This window comes from Struthio camelus, chromosome 2 (genome assembly GCF_040807025.1).
Source record: "Struthio camelus isolate bStrCam1 chromosome 2, bStrCam1.hap1, whole genome shotgun sequence".
Taxonomy (NCBI): domain Eukaryota; kingdom Metazoa; phylum Chordata; class Aves; order Struthioniformes; family Struthionidae; genus Struthio; species Struthio camelus.
In genome coordinates, this window is record NC_090943.1 from 83,954,122 (window position 1) to 83,976,486 (window position 22,365).

Below are 22,365 nucleotides of genomic sequence, written 5' to 3' on the forward strand. Positions count from 1 at the left end.
GGTAGGACAGAAGGCAACTGAAAGCATATTCGAACAAACGCAAACAATTACCTGTCTCTTTGAAGATTTTTTCATCAGGTGGGACCACAGAGCAGAGGCTGTTTAAGACCAGCGTACCCAGTTTCAAAGCATTCTTCTCGGAACTCTTGTAGTAATCCAAAGAATTGTGCGTCAAAACAAACCAACGCTTCTTTAGTTTTAACGAAGACATCTTTGGGTTGTTTTTTACTTCCTTGTGTAGCCATCCTGTTAAAGACAATTTGAATCACACTTTATTTTACAGAGTTGGACAAAATTATTTTGCTAAAAGTTAGTTGTATACTTTTTACAACGAAAATATGATGTGAATTGTTCAGCCCACATATTAAACAACTTGGAGGAAAATTTTCAAATAATGAAATGTTTAAAGTATTACATAAAATTTGTCTGACAAATTTGCAACATTGTTGTTTACCCAGAAAATTTGTTTTGTCAATATACAAAAAAACTTTTGTGATCATTACAGTGGCTTCTTACATAGCACAGTATGACCATAATTTCAGACGTACTTAGTTACGAGTAAACTGCACGGTACAAGGTGAGGACCCAACACTGCCACGCTATACTAGCTTGTTTCACAGACTGTAATTTGGGAACAACCTCTTTCCAGGTAAATGGATCTTATTTACTTTGGTACTATTTCACTCAGTTCTTACCTCTCACAATGAATTCTTGTCCCTCCACTCTGGTGTCCCCCTTTGACCTTTGCAGTAGGGTTATCCAGTGATGCATCTCTTCAGGAGTGTCAGCATTACAGTGAAGAACACGATTAGCAGTGATGATCACAAATGAATTGGGTCTATGAAAACAAATGAAGATTGAAAAAGCCTCTACAATAAAAATATGTACTGTTTACCTTGCTTGCCATAAGCATAAACAGTATCCATTGTTTGCATTTTCTATTCAGACAAATACTGTCCACCTCTAAACCATTTATTTCAACACCACTAAACCTAAAAACTTTGAGCATTTGAAAAGACTTAATAACTTTGGAATCGCACCAAAATTCTAGGGCTCCAAATGGTGGGAAAGTTTATGTTAAATTGCAATTTGTCCTATCTCAAAATAAAACCATGGTGAGAAAAACCTCCAGTCTTTAATCAGCTTTGGGTATGAATCAAAACTGTATTTTGGGGTCAGTTTTATTTAAAGTATCTGCTTCAGTAGTTACATTAGCTAAAACCAACTACAATTTACAAAGGTCCATAATGAAGCAGTATGTGAACACAGATCCTTTTATTTGAAGGCAGTGCAACTCAATTCGCAGACAGTACAATCTATTTTTAATGAGAGTCTGGCTTTCACCCAGTCCTACACCAGGATTCACTGAAGCATGAGGAATTAGCCCAAGTGAACTGTGTTGATAGCACTCTGGATTAGAGGGGCAGGTTTTTCAGTCTACAAACCACGTGCTTTAACCCTTTAACCATCAGTGTTTTCATCCTGGAACACACAAACTTTTAAAGAACTGTATCAGACGTAGCAAACGGGAAGAATGCAGTCCAGGCTGCCCCGTGGACAAGAAGCTCATAGGTCGCCACTGTACAGTCCTAACAAGAAAGCAGTTGGGTGGAATTTGGAACCAGTCAAAAAAAGTTGTTTATGGGGATGGAGATGTTCACCCACAAATGTTACCATTCTCTAAAAACAGCATTGTGCCATTTAAAAGCCAGATTGAGAATGGGATAAAAAAAAACATTAAATAAAATGATTAGGAGGTAAAATTAGAATACATGGTGAAGGGGGGTTACGGTAAGCTAAGTCACAGATGTGAAGCATGCAAGTAAGTTCTAATGAGGTGAATACAGAGAAAAAGCAAGCAGCAGCATCTTTTTTGGATACCTTTTACAGAGGGAGAGGAAAAGATTTATCTACTGTTGTGCTGATCAGCGCCACAAAAGGGTAAAGGAGTGATCAGAGTTTTGGTCACATGCACATTGGAGAAAGTGTTAAATTATTCAGGAAGAGTGGTGGAGGAGGAAACAGGTGGAGATGTGAACTGAAGAATTCTGTTGACTATATTTTAAAACCAGTGTGAAGAGAAGGGACCAGTAGACTGAATTAAGTGCAGCACACTATAGAAAGCTGGATAAATATGGTATCCAAAAGAGATGTTACAGATAAGCTGTAGCTTATGATGAGAAAGAACACCGCTAGGGTAAAAACTAAGGCTGAACAAGCTACCGAACAACAGGTTATGATCAAAAGTATCCAGCCTTCTGGGCTCCCTTTCCTCCTCCCCAGTTTAAGAAAATGATGTAAGACCGTTCTTGGGATTCTTTATGAATACAGAATCAAAGGGTCTCAACTCAGCCTCTCTTTTGAGCTTGCAGTTGTGGGTCTGTATGTGTCAAGACAAAAATATTCTATTGCCTACATCAGACAGATTATCTTCATTTCTTAACTGCTAACAGTTGAAAAACCTTCCATCTCTGATTTACATTCCTAGACTCAGAGAATTAAAGAAATTGGCAAACGTACAAGAAAAAAACTCTATGTGAAAAATGCTTTCGCAAGAAAAGTCTTTCTAACGTAATATTTTGAAGGCTTTGCACGTTTTGTGTTGTACTGTTTAGGAAGCCTAGGCTTATAATCACAATTACTTACAGGATCTGGACTTTGGTAAACCAAGAAAAGCCAATCACTTAAAACCAGTTGTTTCACACATTTTCAATGAGGAGACTGGAATGAACTAGTACAATACAAATAATACTTGATAGCTAGTAACCTTATAACTAGAGTCATAGCCTGAACCCAGATTACTTTTTCTCTCTTAGTTCAAGAACTAAGAATATAATGACCAGATTTGTGATGCTGCAGTCATGTTTGTTATAAACTCCCCGTCCCCTCCCTAAACCATTCTCATTCTAGGAAATAATTTTCATCCAACTCACTACCTTAGTACAATACAACCTTCCTGCACAAGACGATGAATAGCAAAACGTTAAAAGGAATTTTCTGCCTACCCTGTTGTAAATTGAACTGAAAATAGGCTTCTCTTTTCAGAAGCATTACTTGCATAAGCAAAAGACATACTTATCTTCAACCTTTGGATCACTGTAGAAGCAAAATTGCTGAACAGTGCATATATGGAGCAATGTCAGGGAGGTTAGTGAAGCCCCCACAGAAAAAGCACAAAATTCCCACTTCTCCTGTTTTAAAACATGGCGTTTGGTACTATCAAAAGGGAGGCAATAACGAACCATTTTCACGCGTGGTTGGTCAGTAGAATATGGAGACTAAAGTATAAAGCATCTCATTTTGGCTAGAGAGAGGAGAAGAAGAAAGGAATTTACCAGACATGGTTCTGACTTACCTATCTGGATTGTCAGCAGCACAGACAGAATCAATTAATCCTACGTCAAGTGTACCCTATAAACAAATATCAAATCAGAGAAGGAGGAAGACATTTACATTACTCACTGTACACTGCTCAGAGATAGGTGAAAGGAGTAGCAACTTTGATTACACAAAATGAGCTGCAGATTCGGGCATCGCTTTTCTCCTAACCATTAAAACTACAGAGAGGAAAAGTAAAAGACTTAGATGAACAGATTCAATAAGAGATTATATCTTTAGTTAAGTTGGAGGCAGCTCAAAAATTGCTCTTATTTTTCTCTGTTTCCACACCTGCTTGAAGTTTTGACCTGAAAGTGCCATCTCATTGTAAATAGCATCCTCTCAGAACAAACTTATGAAGTCATTAAGCAGAAATTTTTATTTCCCTTTGCTTGATAGTAGGTTTTACACCTATCATATTATTCCCAGTGCATGCTGTATAACATGATAAGCACAGGGCTGGAAAAATCTCAACTTTTTGCTCTTGGGTTTTTAATTTACTCATTAACTGTATCTTTGCAAGACTTCAAACTCAAGTGTACACTGTGGTTCGACAGAGGACTGGACCAGAAAAAAATGAACCCAACACACACACTTTTTGTTAAGGTGAATGCAAGAGGGAATAAGAATTCTGTCCCTCCTCTTCTGTATGTACAAGGCTACTGCAGCCTGTAGCCAGTGTCACAGCTACCAGTGCACTCAAGGAAATCTAGGTTGTGATTTTCAGAAGATATCAAGTCCTGCAGCCACCACAGTGTGTCCCTTGTTTTCTAAAAATATTTGCTTTGGAAAGTTCTTCAGCTCTAGACTTACCACGGCATTCTGTGGATTTGCCTGCTCATCGTGCATCTCTCGGATCTCTTGCTCTGTGGACGCATGGACTTGACTCAGTACACTAAACCACTGGCTGTGGAGGGAAAGGCAGCAGTGTAAGTAAAATGTTGCTTGCGCACAAGCCTTTTGTCACCTTTGTTCTGCAGAGACCTAGCAGGTTCTTCAGGTTTTTGAAATTGCTTAAGATTCCTGTTGTCAACATGCATAAAAGCAGCAAGGCTTTATGTCAGTTCAAGTAATACTGGATACTAACAAGCCCCCTCAGATCTCCCCTCCAAGTTCATGTCATACCCTTCCGTCTGAAGACAAATGCCTTGTATAAAAAAGTGGCACCTTTGAAAAAACTGGCAGTAATCACACGGAAACACCTGAATGCTTAGGAAGTATCTGTAACACATTCTACCCATGTCATCCAAAAACATACATCACTAGCTACACACAAAGCCTTTAATGAGACTCTCAATCTTCAAATGATAAATTCTGCTGAACTGATGATGCGACTGCCAATGGTTTCCTACCATGATACTTCTGCAAAGGCTGCCAAAAAAGTCCATCAAATCTTCTGTAGAAGCCCAATTGAGAGGGGAAAAAAGAATAAAAACCCCAAGCAACTACCTCTACATTTTTTGTTCCCAGTGAAACACTGGAACGTCCAGCTGCTGGAAAGACCAGAGTCAATTTGCGCCACTCCAGTGGCCTTGTATTTCTACCAGGAGATTGGCAGTCAAGTTTCCAGTATTCCAACACCTAGTGCTGAGCAGTAATTGCAGATTTTAATTCCAACCACACCTTCTGCTTCTGGGAAATCTCTGCCCTCCTGGCACTTGTATATGCTAAAGTTCAACTGCTCTAAGCAATCCTACTGAAATTTGAAGGCAGAGCTTGGCCTGTTTGGCTGGTTCTTGGATGCCATTCTTTGAGATATGAATTTGCCATTCTCATTAAAACCACCTGGGGCCAAGTTTTCAAAGGTCTTAAAAGCCCAGCCTTTAAAACTGTCTCCTTACTTCTCTGCAGAAGGTTCCTGCCACTACCAGTGGGAAAACAAATGCAAAATTACTGGCTTTAAACATAAAGCTCTCTCTTCTGCAAGTGCTTGTAGTCACAGAATTCATGCCTATCAAACTAACTTGCTGCCTCCTGAACTCCAGCATCTGGAAAGCAGCTGCTCTCCATAACTGTAGATATCTGGAAACCGGGCTGTCAAAATAGCTAGAGAAAACCTGCGTAGTCAGTCAAGCAGTACCACTGCTTCCATGTCATCTTAAATCCTTCCTAACAGCTTATGTTTCCATTAGAAATAACCATAAAGATCTTGATAATCTACTGATACCTATCTACCTAGATAGGTATTATCTAGATAGATAATACATATCTACCATGATCATCTACTTAGTTTTGATTTTTTCCTCTCAGAAAAGCTCTTTGTTAAGACTTGAGACATATCTACAGACAGGTTGTGCGTGACACTTTGCTGGAAGGACTACTGACATAAGACAAAATCACTGAAAACCCTTCCAAATGAGGGAGGGATATCTAGACAGAGGAAACAGTGAGCTGAAGAACCTAGACCTCAACTACCAAAAGATTCCCACAGATTAAATTCAACTTTCCTTTTGGGATCATGAATTGCAAGCCTATTTAAAAGTCAATCTTTTATTAAAAAAAAGAAAACAAAAAACTTCACAGCACTACAAGCACAGCTATTAATAATTTATAACTGGCTTTTAAAAACCAGTGCAGAGTTTTCCTAATTTCATGTAATCTTTGTGTAAACAATGAAAAAGAAATTCAGCGTGGCACTCTGCAGAAGACAAGGCAGATTTTAGCCTCCCTTTGTTTTCTTCTCTCTCAGGACTGCCCTTGACTTTCAGTTGAGTCCTAGAACCCAGGAATATGGAAAAAGACAGACTTGGGGTTGAAAGAAGTAAACCCATAAGAATGGCTGCCCATTAAAATGTTATGTCTTTCTTCAAATAGACTTCCATGATCAAAATATTTTTTTTTTCAGGTTTCTTTTCCCCTTCATTTGATGGAAACTCAGATCATTCCCAGCCCCTGTGCAAAATAAGTTTTTAAAGGGAAAAGACATCTTTAGGTCAGTACTTCAGTAACTGTAAAAGGACAGATGGTCTCAGTAGCAGGTCTAGAACAAACCAACACAGTCCCATAATTTTGTACTTCATTTTTTAACAATACTGAACAGTTATGAGGCTTTGACTTAAGCCCGTCTGCAAATCCTTACACATCTCCCACACACATTAAAGTTTTCCAGGATGACTGTGAAAAAAAAAACATGAAATACACCAGTAAAAAGCAATTTAATCTGGATTGTGTGTATTATGGGTACTATAGACAATGACAGCGATGTACTTCTCTCCACATTTAGGAAAAAACTTAAGAGATATATACTGGAAAACAGATATGAACGTCTTTACACTGGTAATTTGTTACTGGTCCCTGAGGAACCTTTATCAGGGCTTGTACAGAAGTTTAACAAAACTTTAACTGAATCTTCACTTTTAAACTTAATCGCATCACACAGGAATCTTAATAATGAATGCTAGAAAGTTCATACTTATTTCAAGTGTAATTTAAGGATGCCTAAAAATAAGTAATGATTCTGCATTGTAAGCACGGCTAAATTTATACCCAGTATCCTGTGATAAAGGAAAGTATTGTACCTATTTAAAAAAAGTAAAAATATGAAGCAATTTTCAAGGCTCCAGAGCAAAATTAGCTCAAGCAATTTTGACATAGGCATCCTGTATTCCGGCCTTGGGGCAGCAAGGCAGTGGGTAATAAGATTTGATTACTGAGTTCACTTTGCTTAAATACTTGATTTTATAAATGATAGACAAGTATGTTGTTATCTCACAGAAACTGCAGTGTGGGGTTTTTTGTTTTATTTTGCTTTTTTTTTTTTTTTTTTTTTAAAGATACACTACAACCTATCTGACAAGTTAAGCTTGCTCCTCACCTGCCAGCCTTGTCATTTCCCCCTAAAGTTTGATATGGATCCTTTAGAAACAAAAGCAAGGCCCTTTTAAGTCAGCAAAAAAAGGCAACACTGGTGCAATCCCTTCTTATTCGTGAACACGCTTTCACCCTAAAATACAGTGACCGTGTTACAGCTTTTATCTGAAAAGATTTTAGGCTCTGCTTAGGCAAACATCCCAAGCCTAAAAGATAATACTTTATTTCAGAACTGACAGGGTCTTAAATGTTGAATTAAGCTTTTATGGAGCTAAACACAGACATGGTAACGCACAAGAAAGGCAGCATTATTGCTTCTCTACAGACACACTGTATTTCAGATAGTTACTAGTAATTAATGGGGAAAGCACGCACAGCCAAGTTCTAGGCAATATTTCATTGACAGTTTGACTCTTCCCACAGGTTTATTTTCTCAGCAGGCCTTTCAAAAAAGTGTTAAATACAAAGCACTTAACTCAACCGGAGTATTTTGTGATAACGAGCAAATAAAATGATAAGCATGAGTCAGAATGGCATGGAAGCTAAAAAAAAAAAAAAAAAAAACTTAATTATTTTCATACCTTGCATCCTCAGGAGACTCAGCAATCAAATGATAGGTCCTATCACCCATTATTAGATCAATACCATTTTCTTTGCCTGTATTATCAACAATCTCTCTGCGAACAAGATAAACACAAAGATTTAGTATTAGAAATCATCAACATATTTTGAAAATGCCACGAGAGGCTGAGAGGCTCGCAAACCACTGGTACTTAAAAAAAGACATTTTTAAGCAATCAACATTAAGCAGGGTCATTTGCAGGATGCACAGTGTGATCAGTTCACCAAAGCTAGTGTTTTCTGCCTATACATTATAAATATTCAAACTGTTATGAATGTTACTATTCAAAGTTGACTATTCTGTTACTGTTTTAACAAGACCTAAGAAAATGCATTATCAAACCTTGAAAGAGGCAAAGATGACCAGAGCTGAGAGATCGATTTATTTATGAACTCATTGAATACCCATGTAATTTTAGGAGTGGTGAAAGGAAAGCTCTTAAAGAACAAAAAATAACGCCAAAAAACCTGATTAGTATTACGTTAAATTTGGAAGTTTCTAATGGAAGATAAGATTTTGCTTAAGCTTAAAACACCAACTTGATTTTCTTTCTGCTGCTTTACCGCATTTGTCTGAGGCTTATTACTTCCTTCTTAATCAGCTATACTCCCTTCTCAGTTATACTCTTCTCATAAATGTCTCTCCTATATACAATATATGTGAGCTCCGCTTATCAGCCTCGTGATGAAATTTTTATTTATCTGTTACTAAAAAGATATAATTCCACATCTTTTTATTTAATTTGGCTTCCTTCTTCCCAGTGTCTGCAAAGTACGTCCCAGTTGTGAATTTTAAGTGAAGCAGCACAATATTTACTTTATTTGAATAAGGTCCCTAATATGGAGTAGTGAAGTATGTAAGCCATATGATATTATATGTTAGGAGCGTGCTCAGTGAATATTAAAGTTACCTAGAAAAGCTATTGCTCATTTCTCACAACGTACAACACTTTAAATACAAGTAGGCTTTCTTCTAGTAATTTTACGTACAAATACTCATTGATCGAACTTACAGTTCAAGGTAAGTTCAAGAACCTTTGCATGACAATTTTGAAGTTAAGTTCAACAAAAAAAATCTCCAGGGCACAGTCAATGAAACTATATGGCGACAATAAAAAAGTTTTCAATAAATTAGAAAAAAAGTTTAATAAATGCTACATCACATGAGACAGTCAAAGTCAGCTGCAACAAGAAATTTGTGGTAGGAACTGCAGTCTATACAGATTTACTTGACAGCCAGCTGCCCATTGCTTTTACAAGAGCAAGTCGGGATGCTCACTAAAACTATTTACTTTTTTCTGCTTGAATCAGGTTCAAAGACTTCCAAATGAAAAAAATTAATCTACGTTTTCAATTTAAGTTAAATACTCTGTTAAATTAATAAAATAAAATGGATAGTTGCAGTTTACAAGGAGCAGAGTGAAAGTGAGTGTTACAGACATTCCTACTTTTCTCTACCAGAACCATGGAAAATAGCTTAGGTACACTTTTATGCAGAAATGAGACGACCAACAGTAGCACGCTCTGATTTTTGTTAGATAATCCACAAATTCACAAAATGTACTGACTGTTTAAAAGGAAAAGTACTATCCCTTAAAAAACTTTTTTTTGATGCATGCCCGAAGAAGCTTAAAATTATAAGGCATAAGGAACTTTGCTGGCAAGACATAAATTGTTAAATTACGTTTACTAATTCTAAATTTTTGAAATGAATATGTGCATTAAAGACTTTTCTGTCAAACTGTACCACAGTTCTGTACCACAACTACGTCAAAGATGTAAAGAAATCATAAATGAATATAGAAGATAGAAGCTCTGACCTATGCTAGCAAAAATATATTCATGGCCTATTAATTCCACCCTCTCCATTCTAGCTTTGCCTATGGCTACAGAGTTGGCAGCATGCCCCAATTTGCCTTGGGGATCATTACAGGCTAAGTGGGACCTCCAGTCTGGGAGAAAGCCTAGATGGGTTCATTAGAGCTGCCATTTTCCCAAGTAGTCAACACTAGCTTAACTTTGCGCACTCTGTGGATTTAAGAGAGAGCCAAGTAAAGACAACGCTTACTTTCAAGATCTTTGTCACACATATGCACATGCTTGCACACATACAATTTGAAGTCAGGGCACTCAACAGATTAAGCCCCAAGAAGCATTTAGGAAGAACTATGACACATATAAACACATATTAAACCTACTTGGCTGTTCGGACATCAATGGCGCCCTTTAGCTTTTCTTCACTGTCATTTTCAAAGTACATCAACCTGGACTGTCTGAGAACAAACCATCGTTTCTTCCAGTTCCTTCTGGAAAGCGTAGATGATCCACCCCCCTTTTTGTGAAGCCAACCCTGCTTAAGTGCTTCTTGCTTGGAACGAAACCACAGAAAGGTCTCATCTTTCAGGACACACCAGCGTCGCTTCCAAGTGTTTATTAAGCCACCTGGCAAAAGAGACAGATGCTGGTTTATAAGCAGTTAAGACAGACAATTATATTATAAAACAGAAGCAGTTACCAAACCAAGACTGGAAGACATTGATCAATAATGCTGCAATTAATCTGAGTCTCTGCTGTAAGCCATGAAACCACAGATCTCATTTTCACATATTCTGAAGACCACCATATTGTTTACAATCTAAAGACCCTTAAATTATAAAATAGCTTTACTGCAAACGAAAACCAGATCTTCAACACTATTTTCAATACATCTCAATGACAATCTAAGAGAAGTTAGTAAGCGTTCAACCCTTTTCTCTTTCTAATTTTCTTAAATACTGGTGGTTACTAAGAGGCAAACTCAAAACCACAAAAACCTAAAAACCTATACGTAGAGCAGAAAATAAACTTGTGTGAATTCAGTCATACCAAAGTGCCTATACTGTTTAACTTCATGTGAGGTTTGTAATGGTAGATAACATAGCTTCTACTATAGTTACATCCATCATAAAAACCTTAGCCAAACGATTTTACTCCAGTCATTCTGCCAAAACTTACTGCTAGCCTTATCAGAGGGTAAAAGGCATACTAGTGACGACCGCAAATATTATTTTTCACACAAACATACCTATGCACCCATTCATCACTGTTCCAATTCCATGAAAATCAAAGTTAAGTTATGCTGCCATGATGGGTAGCATACAAGAACTCGCCTAGATTATACAATAGTACCAATCATCAAAGGTAAAACCAAGAACTGTAACCAGACAACACCCGTGTATATTCTTTCAGAGACATTCGTGCCCCTACGCTATTACAGGGGCTCTTCCAATCTTTCAGATCCCACTGAAAGTCTACCAAGGTCAGTAAAACCGGCCAGCAATACAGAATGCTGCCTATGTTGCAGGTGTTTTGGGACAGGAAGCAGCTTTCCTCAAAATTTGCTACAATGGGACTTTGGGAGTTATTCTGCTCTATTTGTACTGGATACTCCATTGTTTATGAGCCAGCAAAGACGTAATATGAAACAGAGACAGACTAAAAATGTTAATGTTTCTTTGCAGAGGATAAAAACACTGGCAGATGTAGGTCAATGCAAGTAACTTTATTCGAAAGCACCTCTCTCCAGACTTTCCTATTGCCATTTGAAAATTCAGAAAATACCTTAATTCTACAGTAACTGGAGTGCAAGATGTACTAAACATTTCTGGTTATTTTGTAACTTCAGCCAATTCTGATTCACCCAGTACCTTTCATGTACAGAAAACTGTGGAAGTAGGGCAGGCTGACACAGCTATAGACTGAATCCCTCCGGTAGGAAAGTTCATCATCTGTATCAAACCTGGAGTCAAAATCTTCTTCACTGTCTTCAAACTACAGAAGAAAGGAACAAAGGTGAAACGATCTTTCAGGAAAGAACGTAGAAAAAATAGGTTTACAAGTCTTTAGCCAAAACTTTTTATGATGTATTCTAAAGAACACGATTCCCAGCTGTGTTCTGTCCACCTCACTAAGTGGAATATGCTGTAGTAAGTGGAATGAGTCACTGGTCAAAGTTAAAAATTGAGAGTTATGCATCAGCATTTTGCAGCCTGTCCTCTTTGATTACACACTAGCCCTAATTTCATATAACAAATCTATGAGGCAGCTTTGTAGCTGCTCAGGGAAGTTATCTATTTGCAAGAGCCTGACTGGGGTATTCCCTCTTTTGCTATCTCCCTCCACCACTGAAGTACTGTGGGTAACAGTTTAGATGACTCTTGAAAAGAAAACATATTCCACAACCTGTGGTAGCAGTCAGCTTCCATCCACCCTCACCCCAAAGAATCAGAGGTTAGCTGAGTTTCTGTTCTATTTCACACCCCCCCACACCCACACCTCCCTCCATGAAACACATCGGAGTCCTCAATGTAGAAAATTAAAACTGTTCTCTTCAGAGGCAAGAATCGTCAGCTCATCCCAAGGACCATGACAGCTAAATCAAGATAGCTCTTTGACTGGATTTCATTACCTCAACTGTAACGGACATTTTATTGTTATCATTTTCCTTAGAAATAAGTCAGTGTTGCTGAAATACCATTTTTCCTTTACCCAATCATACAGTCTCGTAGAAGTATTCTGAGGTGGTAGAGCAAATCATATTCTTGCAAAAATATTTGTAAGAGTAAAGCTCACAGTATGTTCAGTAAACATCACTGAAGAAGAGCTCTTCAAGATGAATGTGCGTCTCCAGAATGCCATTTCAAGAATCCCACATTTGCCATCATGTGAAATTTGTTCTCAAATAATATCAATATACATCTGGCATTTCAGGGATTTCTGCAGGCAGCTTGTTCAGTACTGTTCCAACTTGCATGTTGGAACAAACAAATACACTTTTCCTGAAATCATTTCTCCCGCCATGCCCCTCTCTGCAAATACACAAGCAAAAGAATTTTGCTTATGAATTGCATCTGAGGCCATACACAGAGGTCCTTGCAAAATTAATGTGCAGCTCTGCATTGAAACAGATGGAACAATCTACTTGCACGAGCAGAGTCTGGTAAAACTAAGACAGAACCAGCTCAAATGCTGACTGCAAACTATAACGCACTCACCCCAGTGTCATCTAGACGGCAACAGATAACTACGTCCCAGTGCAGTGTAAGGACGTCTAACCTTATCCAACACAGACATTTATAGGAACAGTGACAGTGACTAGAGTTAACTCTCATCATTTTCAAGGAAAAAAAAAAATCAGAAAACTTCTGCCAATTATTAGATAACAAAAACAAAGATACTCACAGAAGACTGAGCTCCTTCAGAACTAAATCTGTATGCTCCAGAGCTATTGTATGTCCCCACTGAGCATCGGTAGTCAGGGGACCACTGGCTACTGTGTGAATTAGAGAAGGTCACGCTGCTACCAGAAGTAATAGCACCATCTTCATAATCATCTTGGTCGTAATCGTAGTCTCCATCAGGAGAAATGAGTTCCACAGAATTCGGGGGTCTGCATGATACATTTTCTGGCATGCAATATGTGGATTCACCACTTGAAGAGTTGTGGAGACTGACTGAATCATGTGTAGGAGGTATAAGCATGGTGTTGCTAGCAGCAGGAATTGTTGGCACCACAGTATCATTCATGTAGGGATCCTCTTCTGAGGAATCATCACTTGTTCTGATGCCACTCGTCCTTTGATCAGAATGGCCATGCTCACTTGGATTGGGTGAATCCTTAAATGCATCATCATCAGCTTCAAAGCCCTCATCTACCTCTTCCTCAGGATATGGCTGGCTGAAGTTAAAACTGGGCTTTTCACTGCATGCATTGCCAGTCCGTTCAGTGAGCTCAGCAGGATACCCGCTGCCCGCAGACAGCGATCTCTCAATATTTCGGACACATTCGTCAATCTCGTCAAAGTTCAGAGATTCCAGAAACTCCTGGGCTGCTCGACATGCTTCATCCTCAAGCCGCCTGAGTTCCTCATCTCGGAGCTGCTGCAGCCTCTGTAACGAAGCCTCTGTCAAGGACAGCTCCTGCTGCTCCTTCATGCGCTGAAGGTCTTCAATTTCTTTTTCCAGACGCAAGATTTCTTCCACCTGTCTGTTTTCTCTCTGCTTCTCCACCTCTTGCTTCAGCTCTGCCTCCTTCTGGGCTTTCTGAATGGCAGCCAGTTCCTGCTGCTTCCTCTCTTCTTCAGCCTACGTTCAAAAAGAAAAAAAAAAAAGAAAAAAACCCGCAAACCTAAGATTACTTATTTTGTTGTTTAATAAAACACTATACTCCAGCCATGCTGTTCATTTAAAAGGACCCTTGTGCCTACATAGAAAAGAAAAGGAAAAGAAAAAGAAATGAAAGTATGATTACTTTTACTTACAGACACTGGAAAACTCAAGTACGTGCAGAAAGTTCAGTCTCTGCCAGAAATTAAATGAAGCATGAGGTGAAAGAAATTTCCATGCAAACAACTATATCAAGTTTCCTTTGGCTTTATCTGCCAACTACTGTAATAAGTTCAGTTTAAATGCCACAGATGCCTTTTTTTTTTTTTTTATGGCTAGGCTGAGATACTCAAATAAACAGAATGGCAGAAAGCATTAAGTATCATTTACCTGCTGGGCAAGACGCTCTGCTTCTTGCCTTAGTCTTTCCCTAAAAGTAAAGGAAGAAAAAAAATGTTAGCAAATCAAATTCAGCATAAGCTCATCACATACCTGTGCTGGGGCAATGGCTGCATTTACAGAGATCATTTGCCACATAAAAAGGAAAGCCAAAAATAAGGATGTGTTTGTGAATATGAAACTAACATGACAGCTACATGCATCTTTCAGCAACAGAAGTAAAGATTTCTCAAGTCACTTATTTTCCCTGAAGCAAAGGCTATTCAGACTGAGATTTAATATGGCATAGATAGGAAGGAGTGAGGTAAGAGTGCATACTGTACCTTTCTTCCTCCTCTTTTCTCCTTTCTTCCTCTTTCCGCCGCTTCTCCTCTAGTCGTTCTCTGTAAACGCGTCGAGCAAGCTGGCCTCGCCGCTGCTTCTGAAGGATTATGGCTGCTTTCTTCAGGCAAAGGAACCTTTTCCTACCACAGGACGCTCTGTAGTTCTTCTGTATCACAACCACGTAGTAAAGAACCTTTCTATATCGCTTTCTGAAAAAAAGACAAAGCAAGTTTCTAAGGAAAGAAGGATCTAATGGAACGGTCCTGAGAGGTCCTGCCATGGTGACCTGCAATTACGAGCCCACAGTAGTCAAACCATTTATTATTTCCAGCTCTGTGATATTTTCCCCATTCTGGCTCACATTCTCTTCCTTAGGAAAGGAAAGAGCTTCTCTCTTGTTTCTGAGAGCGCGCTATCTCCATCTTTATTAAGGAAACGTAAATACCAGTCTTACAGTGTTCTCATACCCTGACAAGAAGGTTCTACAAAGTACAGCTTGTGTGTGTGCCTGTGGAGAAAGAAGATACAAATATATCTATCCCACATCTCTTAAAAAAAAAAAATATATAAACAGCAGGATAGCTTTGTCATTAAAAAGGGAATTACAGTTTTGTTGTGACATACTGGTCAGAATACGTAGACAAGGCTCATATATACATGAAAAGAAATGATCTCATTATGCAAACAAGTTTCCTTAAACTGTCCTCTACTGATTTATACAACAATCAGAGAAATAAATAGATGGGATGAGCAACTCCACCTAATACATAATGCATGAAGCCAGGTAAACAAACAAAACCAGTTATCTAATATCATAGTTCTTTAGAAACCAAACTGACCAGTTTTATTTACCTTCTCTGTCATTATCATGGCATGGCAAAGGTAAATTTGACAGTCAGGTGGTAACCTTGGGGTAGACCCATTAGGTGCCATGGAGCTAAATTTCCTACCACGATCAAATACCATGATACAATTATATGGACACTGGCTGACCTCCTATCCTTTATACTGTCCTATTCACTACATGAAAATAATTTAAACTCCATTTTGTTTTATTTATGGGACTGGCAAAGACAAAGCTGGTATTTTCAAAAGCCACTTACAAGATCTGGATGTGTGGTCCCTATGAGAAATTAAGAACTGTGCCAAAAGAATTTAGCTGCCCACCACCTCACCCATTTATTCAGAAGCTTAACTATTGAATATTCTCAGCCAGTTACTTACCGGGCTGCATAACCTAAGATGTGCGCTCGAATAATCATTGCTGCCTTGGTGACTTCCACCTCTCGCTGTTTCTCCAACTTGTGTTCCAAGGATTCCCGGAGAAAAACCTACACAAGAAAACACTTGGCTTAATAACCTGTGGTAGTGTCAAGGACAGCCAAGGTACTGTCAAATGTCATTCTGAGCAGAGCCTGGGCTTCAAATTCAGAGTCAAATGTATCATTTCCTTAACACAAAAGAAAAAAAAAAGTTTTCCTCTTCAAAGAAAATCCCTGGACATGTTCCTCTGACTTTGGATTTCAGTGGGAAAACCCTAACTATGGCAATAGAAATTTTAATTAGGAGCAGGGGTTTTCCAAAAGCAACATAATTACTAGATTCATTAACCAGGCTTTCCCACCAAAGAGCAACAGAGGCCAAAAAAAAATGGTAGGATTTAAGGTGAACATTCTCATTTGAGGGGCAGGAATAACACCGCTGGGAATTCAGCAGTGTCTCAGTTAGAGCAAGTCTCCACAACCTTTTATATAAGCCTCATTCCTTCAAATGCAGAAGTAAACAGAAATGAGAGTGGTTTCATATTGAGGTTGACTGGACTGTCTTTTCCTGCCATTATACATTGAGACAGCTGCTGAGGCCAGGTATGGCCTCACAGCTGTGCAGCCTCCCACAGAAGACCTGCTCCCCAAGGCCTCCTCTCATCTGTGCTTTGTCAGCAGTTCAGGAAATGTCAGCCACTCTCTAACACAGAATAGCTGCAGTGCCTCCAACAGCTACAACACTCTTCTTCCAGCTAGAACTGACTGGAGTTAGAAGTGTAGAGAGGCACAGGTGCCTCAGTTAAGCATGACAGCAGACTATTTGTGCACACAGGCCTAGGAAGGACAGATAAATTCTCCTAAAACATACCACCTACCAACTCTCCAAGCCAGTCTCTATAGCAAGGTTGAGAGACCTGGATTGTTCACCTGAACTAATAGTGCTTAGCATAAGTAACTACAAGCATGAGGCTAAAAAGGATGAAAGCCTATTTGCCTCTACAGCATGGACTCTTAGAGGCAAGTTTAGCATAAAGCATTAAAATAAATTAGCTAAACCAGCTAACTTTTCCTTAAATGAATTAAACTGCATTTCCAGCTAAGCAGAGGACTTGGGGATGCAGCTACCCTCTTCCACTGGCACTGCTCGAAATATCTCAACTTCCGTTCTTTATTGTACCCTCACAAAGCGGTGAGTTGTCTGCTTTTTCTCGTCAATGCTTTTTCCGGTTCTCAATGTTTACTTTTCAAAGGATGAATCCTCTGGCATCAGCTATAGGTGACAACAGCCTGAGATTCTGTTGCATAAGACATGAGTAGCTGGAAAGATCTAGTTCAATGACATTTTGATTGTGTAGGATCAGAGGCAGGCTACAACACCACAGTGTGGGGATAAGGAAATCACATGGACAGTGTGGGCTCCACTAAGGGAAGAGTGCTGCAGTTGCTACTACAATAGATCCCAGGCTCTATTGCAGGAATGCCTTCTTAGGTGTTTTGTTTCTTTCTGGCTGTGAAAACAGATTAAAACGCTGCCTTTGGGGAGTGTTGAGGTAGAAAAAAGGTGTAGTCTTTCCCTCTGTGTTTAGGGAAAAAAGCCCATCATCAGTTAGACCAACAGCCCTCCTGATGAGAGGGGCAGTTCTGAGAGTAGCTAGAAAGGGATTCGATTTTGCAACACATGACTCAACACTAACAAACAGCCAGGAAGTCCCACGGACTAGGAACTCGTCAATGTCCAAGTTGCACTATGCAGCCCTTATATGTAGTCTTTACTCGTGTGTATAAAATAGGCTGTGATGGAAAAAGCCTTCTGTGTCACCCAACAGGCAATCTTTCTTTGCCCTGCACACACCAGCTTTAAAAACGTACTGAAAGTCAGATTTAGAAAGGCATTCAGCTACTTCCTGAAGAAAAATGGATGTAAGCACGTACTAAGCACAGACTAATGCATTTTCCTGAACAGGTGCATTGCAGCTAGACATGTAAGAACAAGGAAAATTCACACTGAAAGCTAATCTTCACAATGTTGTTATGACCTCTTTCAAATTACATGGACGGGAGAGCGCACTGCACTCCGTTCAGTCTGAAACCAGTGCCCTCTTGTTCTCTTCTAAAATAAGCTATTTATGGAGACTCTTAAAAACATGCACACAGCTCCTGGGTGCAATTATTGCTGGCCCCAGCAGGGGAAGTTATAAACAGATCTCTGGCTCCTGCTGAGGTCCTGACAAGCACAGTTTGTTCAAATAATTTAGGGTTCCCATAAACGTATTTCCCTAAGATTCCAAAGCACTGTCCAGGGTCTAAATCATTTGAAATTTTCTTGGAAGAAAAAAAGGTCAGGCAGGCAAAGTTCAGGTTGTCTGGTAGGACACACACTGAGGATTCACGTACCTGAGAAGACGATTCTCAAACTAGAACAGCTGACACACTGAGAGCTCAATTCTGTCACACAAATACTGGGTAAAATTCCTCTCAAAAATGTCACCCACTGAGTAGACACCATGCAAGTGGATCTACTAGAATGAATGGACCTCTTTGCAGAATGGATTATTATTTCATGCGCTAGATTCTTCTAAGAGTGATAAAATCTAGCAACCGTGTTTTAAGCTCTGATCCTCACCAATGCTCGTGTTTGTGAGCAGTGATGTAAAATTCAAGGGGACTCTTTCTCCATAAATAAAGTCAGCAGCAGTAGGTTTAAGTGCCTTAGCCAGCGAATTCCTTAGCGCAACTATTAATTGTTACTATATGGTTTCAAGAGCACCAGCAGGAGTGCTCAGCTTCTTCTAAGGTGAAAGGTAATTACCATTACAACTACAACTCCACAGGCGTGCAAGCTAAATCCTGTCCCAAAGCTTTGTATAAGCAGTCAGATTATTTTACCTTATTTTTTCCAAGCTGCCATTCAGTACTTGTGTTATCATACAGATGAAGGAGGACAGCACATTTCTCATTTATATCTTCAGGCAGAGTTAAGTTTCTCATGAGCACTTTATACCTGGCAACCAAAAAGTATTTTTATTACTTCATGTAAGAGAGAGAGTTCCTATTTTTGCCGTTGCATTAGATTTCCAATTTATTCCTCAACAGAGAAACATGGATATGATACCCATGACCCACTCCTGATGGGTACAGCTCAGCCTGTTTACCTTTTATAAAAGTCTTGAAAGGGCCTTCGGACTGGGAAGCCAGCCCTTCGAATCCTTACTGTCTCCAACATCCCGGAATAGCGCAGCTGGTTAAGCACCACAGTCTGATCAAACTGGTCTGGCATCTAAAAAAAGCAGGTTCAAAATGAGCTGTTTAATAGCAACGGTTATCATCACTATCATTCTACAGTATTCGTAATGCGAGATGTCAGGGAAAATAAACAAAGGGCTATATGTAAATCTGAAATGCACAAAGACTAAAAAGCTAGCCACACAATTTCTTAAGCACATTGTCAGTTCAGAACATATAAAAAGCTACCTACAGGATGGAAGTAAAAGGATATTTACACAATACAATCCCCACATTTAGAGTATTTACAGTCATTTAACCCAGTCAACTACCCCTCTCCATTCCTCTTTTATTTGCTAACTGTTGCTATGCAGAAAAAAAGCGATGGAAAGACCCACAAGATGGCTAAGTCAGCAGCTACAAGCTTGATTGTTTTGTTTCTTTAGCCGCTGAATTTATATTCCCTGGAGATAATGCCAAGTGTCAAAGATACTAATCTAGTGGTATGATACTGTTTAAGAACAAAACAAAACCAAAAAGGCAGAAAAGAAGATTTGATTTTTAATTTTTCAAACGTAGTGATGTTTCATCTTCTATTGAGAGTGATGGAAGTCTGCTAGTGTTACTTCAAAGCTTAAATGAGCTATGTTGCAAAGAGTTTCTATTCTCTACTAATTCTGAACAGCAGAAATATTATTTTCATCTGTAAACAGAAAAAATATCTGCTTATGTGAAATAAGTTTCCTCTTGGTTGCATTAGGTCTTCTCGCATCTTTTTTTCATTGAGAAAATAATGTCAACCACTCAGTCATGAAAACCTGCAAGTGATCACCGGTCATGTTCCTATCCAAGCTCTCAGGATCCTCTACATCACCTGTGCTTTTGCCACACGGCCACACGAAGCTACTCAAGTTAGTGCTAATCACAATCCTGCAAAATGCTGACAACTCCGATACTGAAATCACAACACATGTAAACACAGTTTAATTCAGCAGCCCAACAGTCCACCTGAACACACCAGTTTAGCCTCCTGCACAATGATCTGCAGGACTGGAGTACAGTGCTTAATCTTTTGCAAGAATAATTCAGAAGGTAGGATCTCATAGATATAGTTAATGGTTTACACAAAAACTCATCCAGCTCCCACTGCAGTCAGTGCAAGTTCTTCAACTAATGTTAAGTGGCATCAAGATGGAGCCTTGAGCAACTGTAAATCAGAGGGCTTTTCTGCTATTTCTAAACTGGTTTTAATCATGCTTCTTGTTCAACTTAGCGAATAAATGGCTCCCCAAAACTGTAACTTATCAGAAGCAATTTTAGGAAACACAGAATCAAAAGTTACTTTAAACTATCCAAATTAAACTTTTCCATTGGCCCCTGTTTCTGCTTAAAACAAAAAACGCTGCTAGTGATAGCGGCTCTGATTTGTTAGTTATGTAACTTTCAAAATATCAACAGATTAGCTTTTAACTACCCCCTGCAAAAGGTAAAATGTCTAAAGCAGACTGCCGTGATTGTCTTCTGGCCGTTCATTTCGTTTCTGGAGCAGTGCGAGTTGGGAGACTTCTCCGCATGCAGCAGCCCTTCTGCACAGAGCCCCACGGGCGAACGGCTCCCCAGCGCACACCACTGCCGCCAGCAAAAGACTTTTCCACCCCTTCCTTAGGGGCAGAGGCCAAAACTCGTATGGAAAAACGCCACCAGCCTGACCTTTCCTCCACAGTTAACAGCACTGGACAAAAATGAAAACAATCTGTGTTTCAAACAGCGGCATGGTGAGCCCTGCCCTTCTCAGGGTGATCAGTGGTGTGCGGCCGCAGGGTCTGCTCCTGCCCGAGCAGGGGCACTGGGGGCTATGCGGAAATTCAGCCACTCCCACTGAGATGGGTGCTCGCATCCTAGGGAGACCTGGGAGCCGCATAAACTCTGCACCATGTCGGCCCTTGTTAGACTACTGGTTTCGTTACAGTGTGATTTATCGTTTTGTTTCCACACCCCCACATATAAAACGTTAGCATTCCGGAAGGGAAAACTGCCTTTACAGGTGATACAAACTCCTTTTTTCTTGTCACTAGCCATACTTAATTTGGGTTTCGCCAGCACTTGTAAAATACACGAGTAAAACTTTTACGTTTTACTCAAGATAGTCTAGGGCACCATATAAACGTTTACAAGAAAGGCATCAGCATGGTCATGACTGAGATTGCCAAGAGTGCTTTCCGCAAGCGCCCAGCGCGTGGTGGTTGCATGTGTCCGAGAACTAGCCCCGCAAAACTGCGTTACGATGGACACGCGCAAAAGCTGCCTGCCTGTCTCTACGCAGGTGGCTGATGGTCCCTGAAAGGCAAGGGAAGGACTGAACACAGACGCACATACAAGCCAAGACAGAAAACGAATTCACTTTCGCCCTGTATAACCCGAGGCTGATTTACGCCACAAACCGACACATGGCAATACATATTTTTTCTTTGACGCTATACCTGCTTTTAGAGTTTTTACCTCTATCCTTACGGGCTCAAAGGGTCACATTCCTCATGTGACTCGGTAAGGACAAGAGCATTTTCAGAGTGGCAAGGTGAGGAGGCAGACGCACAGCCGCGAGTGCGGATACATCAAAGCGAGGCAAAATTTCAGTGACACTACTGACGCCGGTCTCGGGAGGCAGCCTCTCCCTCCACCAGGGAGAACCTCCCGCTTCGAGAGCCAGATCCCGACAACATTACCTAATCCTTTAACTGCCAACCCCAAGCACTTAAAAAGTCAAAAGTCAGCCACAAGATTAGTTTGAAAGCTCCTGTTGCTTTTTTCCGTTTTTTTTTTATTTCCATCCGTGTTTTGAGCCACATGGGAAGAAGAAACATTTTCAGGACTTTCTTCCTGCATCTATAGCCTGTTTTCTCACTAAAAACTGAGATTGTGGAACAACCATCCAACTCCAAAAGCCTGCATTTTTAAAGAAAAACATGAAACACTGCAAGAGATGTTAATACGGCATCAGCAGGGCAACATAGAGACCATCACAATTTTATTCACATAAGCTTACCTCTTCGTTTTACATCACTAATTATTTTTAATTACTCACAGACACATGAGGCTATTAAACTGGAGGACCAAATCCTGCCCTGGTGTAGCACTGGCGTTACAAAGCAACAAATCTGTCTTTCTTGTGAATAAACCTTGGTGGGGGGTAGAGGGAGGGAAG

General features: G+C 39.7%; 1 protein-coding gene across 1 annotated transcript in view; it reads right to left on the minus strand.

Annotated features, from left to right (window-relative positions):
- The window catches only part of MYO10 (myosin X), a 171,099-nt gene that overhangs the window by 13,655 nt on the left and 135,079 nt on the right, over nucleotides 1-22,365 (minus strand). Inside the window, exons 20-32 of the mRNA XM_068931458.1 lie at nucleotides 19,094-19,218; nucleotides 18,828-18,942; nucleotides 15,901-16,007; nucleotides 14,676-14,885; nucleotides 14,344-14,383; nucleotides 13,030-13,932; nucleotides 11,496-11,619; nucleotides 10,008-10,251; nucleotides 7,770-7,865; nucleotides 4,192-4,285; nucleotides 3,356-3,411; nucleotides 696-838; nucleotides 52-246 (exon numbers count right to left, since the gene is read on the minus strand). Of these exons, the coding sequence (XP_068787559.1) occupies nucleotides 52-246; nucleotides 696-838; nucleotides 3,356-3,411; nucleotides 4,192-4,285; nucleotides 7,770-7,865; nucleotides 10,008-10,251; nucleotides 11,496-11,619; nucleotides 13,030-13,932; nucleotides 14,344-14,383; nucleotides 14,676-14,885; nucleotides 15,901-16,007; nucleotides 18,828-18,942; nucleotides 19,094-19,218 (2,452 nt within the window). The remainder of the gene's footprint in view (nucleotides 1-51; nucleotides 247-695; nucleotides 839-3,355; nucleotides 3,412-4,191; nucleotides 4,286-7,769; nucleotides 7,866-10,007; nucleotides 10,252-11,495; nucleotides 11,620-13,029; nucleotides 13,933-14,343; nucleotides 14,384-14,675; nucleotides 14,886-15,900; nucleotides 16,008-18,827; nucleotides 18,943-19,093; nucleotides 19,219-22,365) is intronic.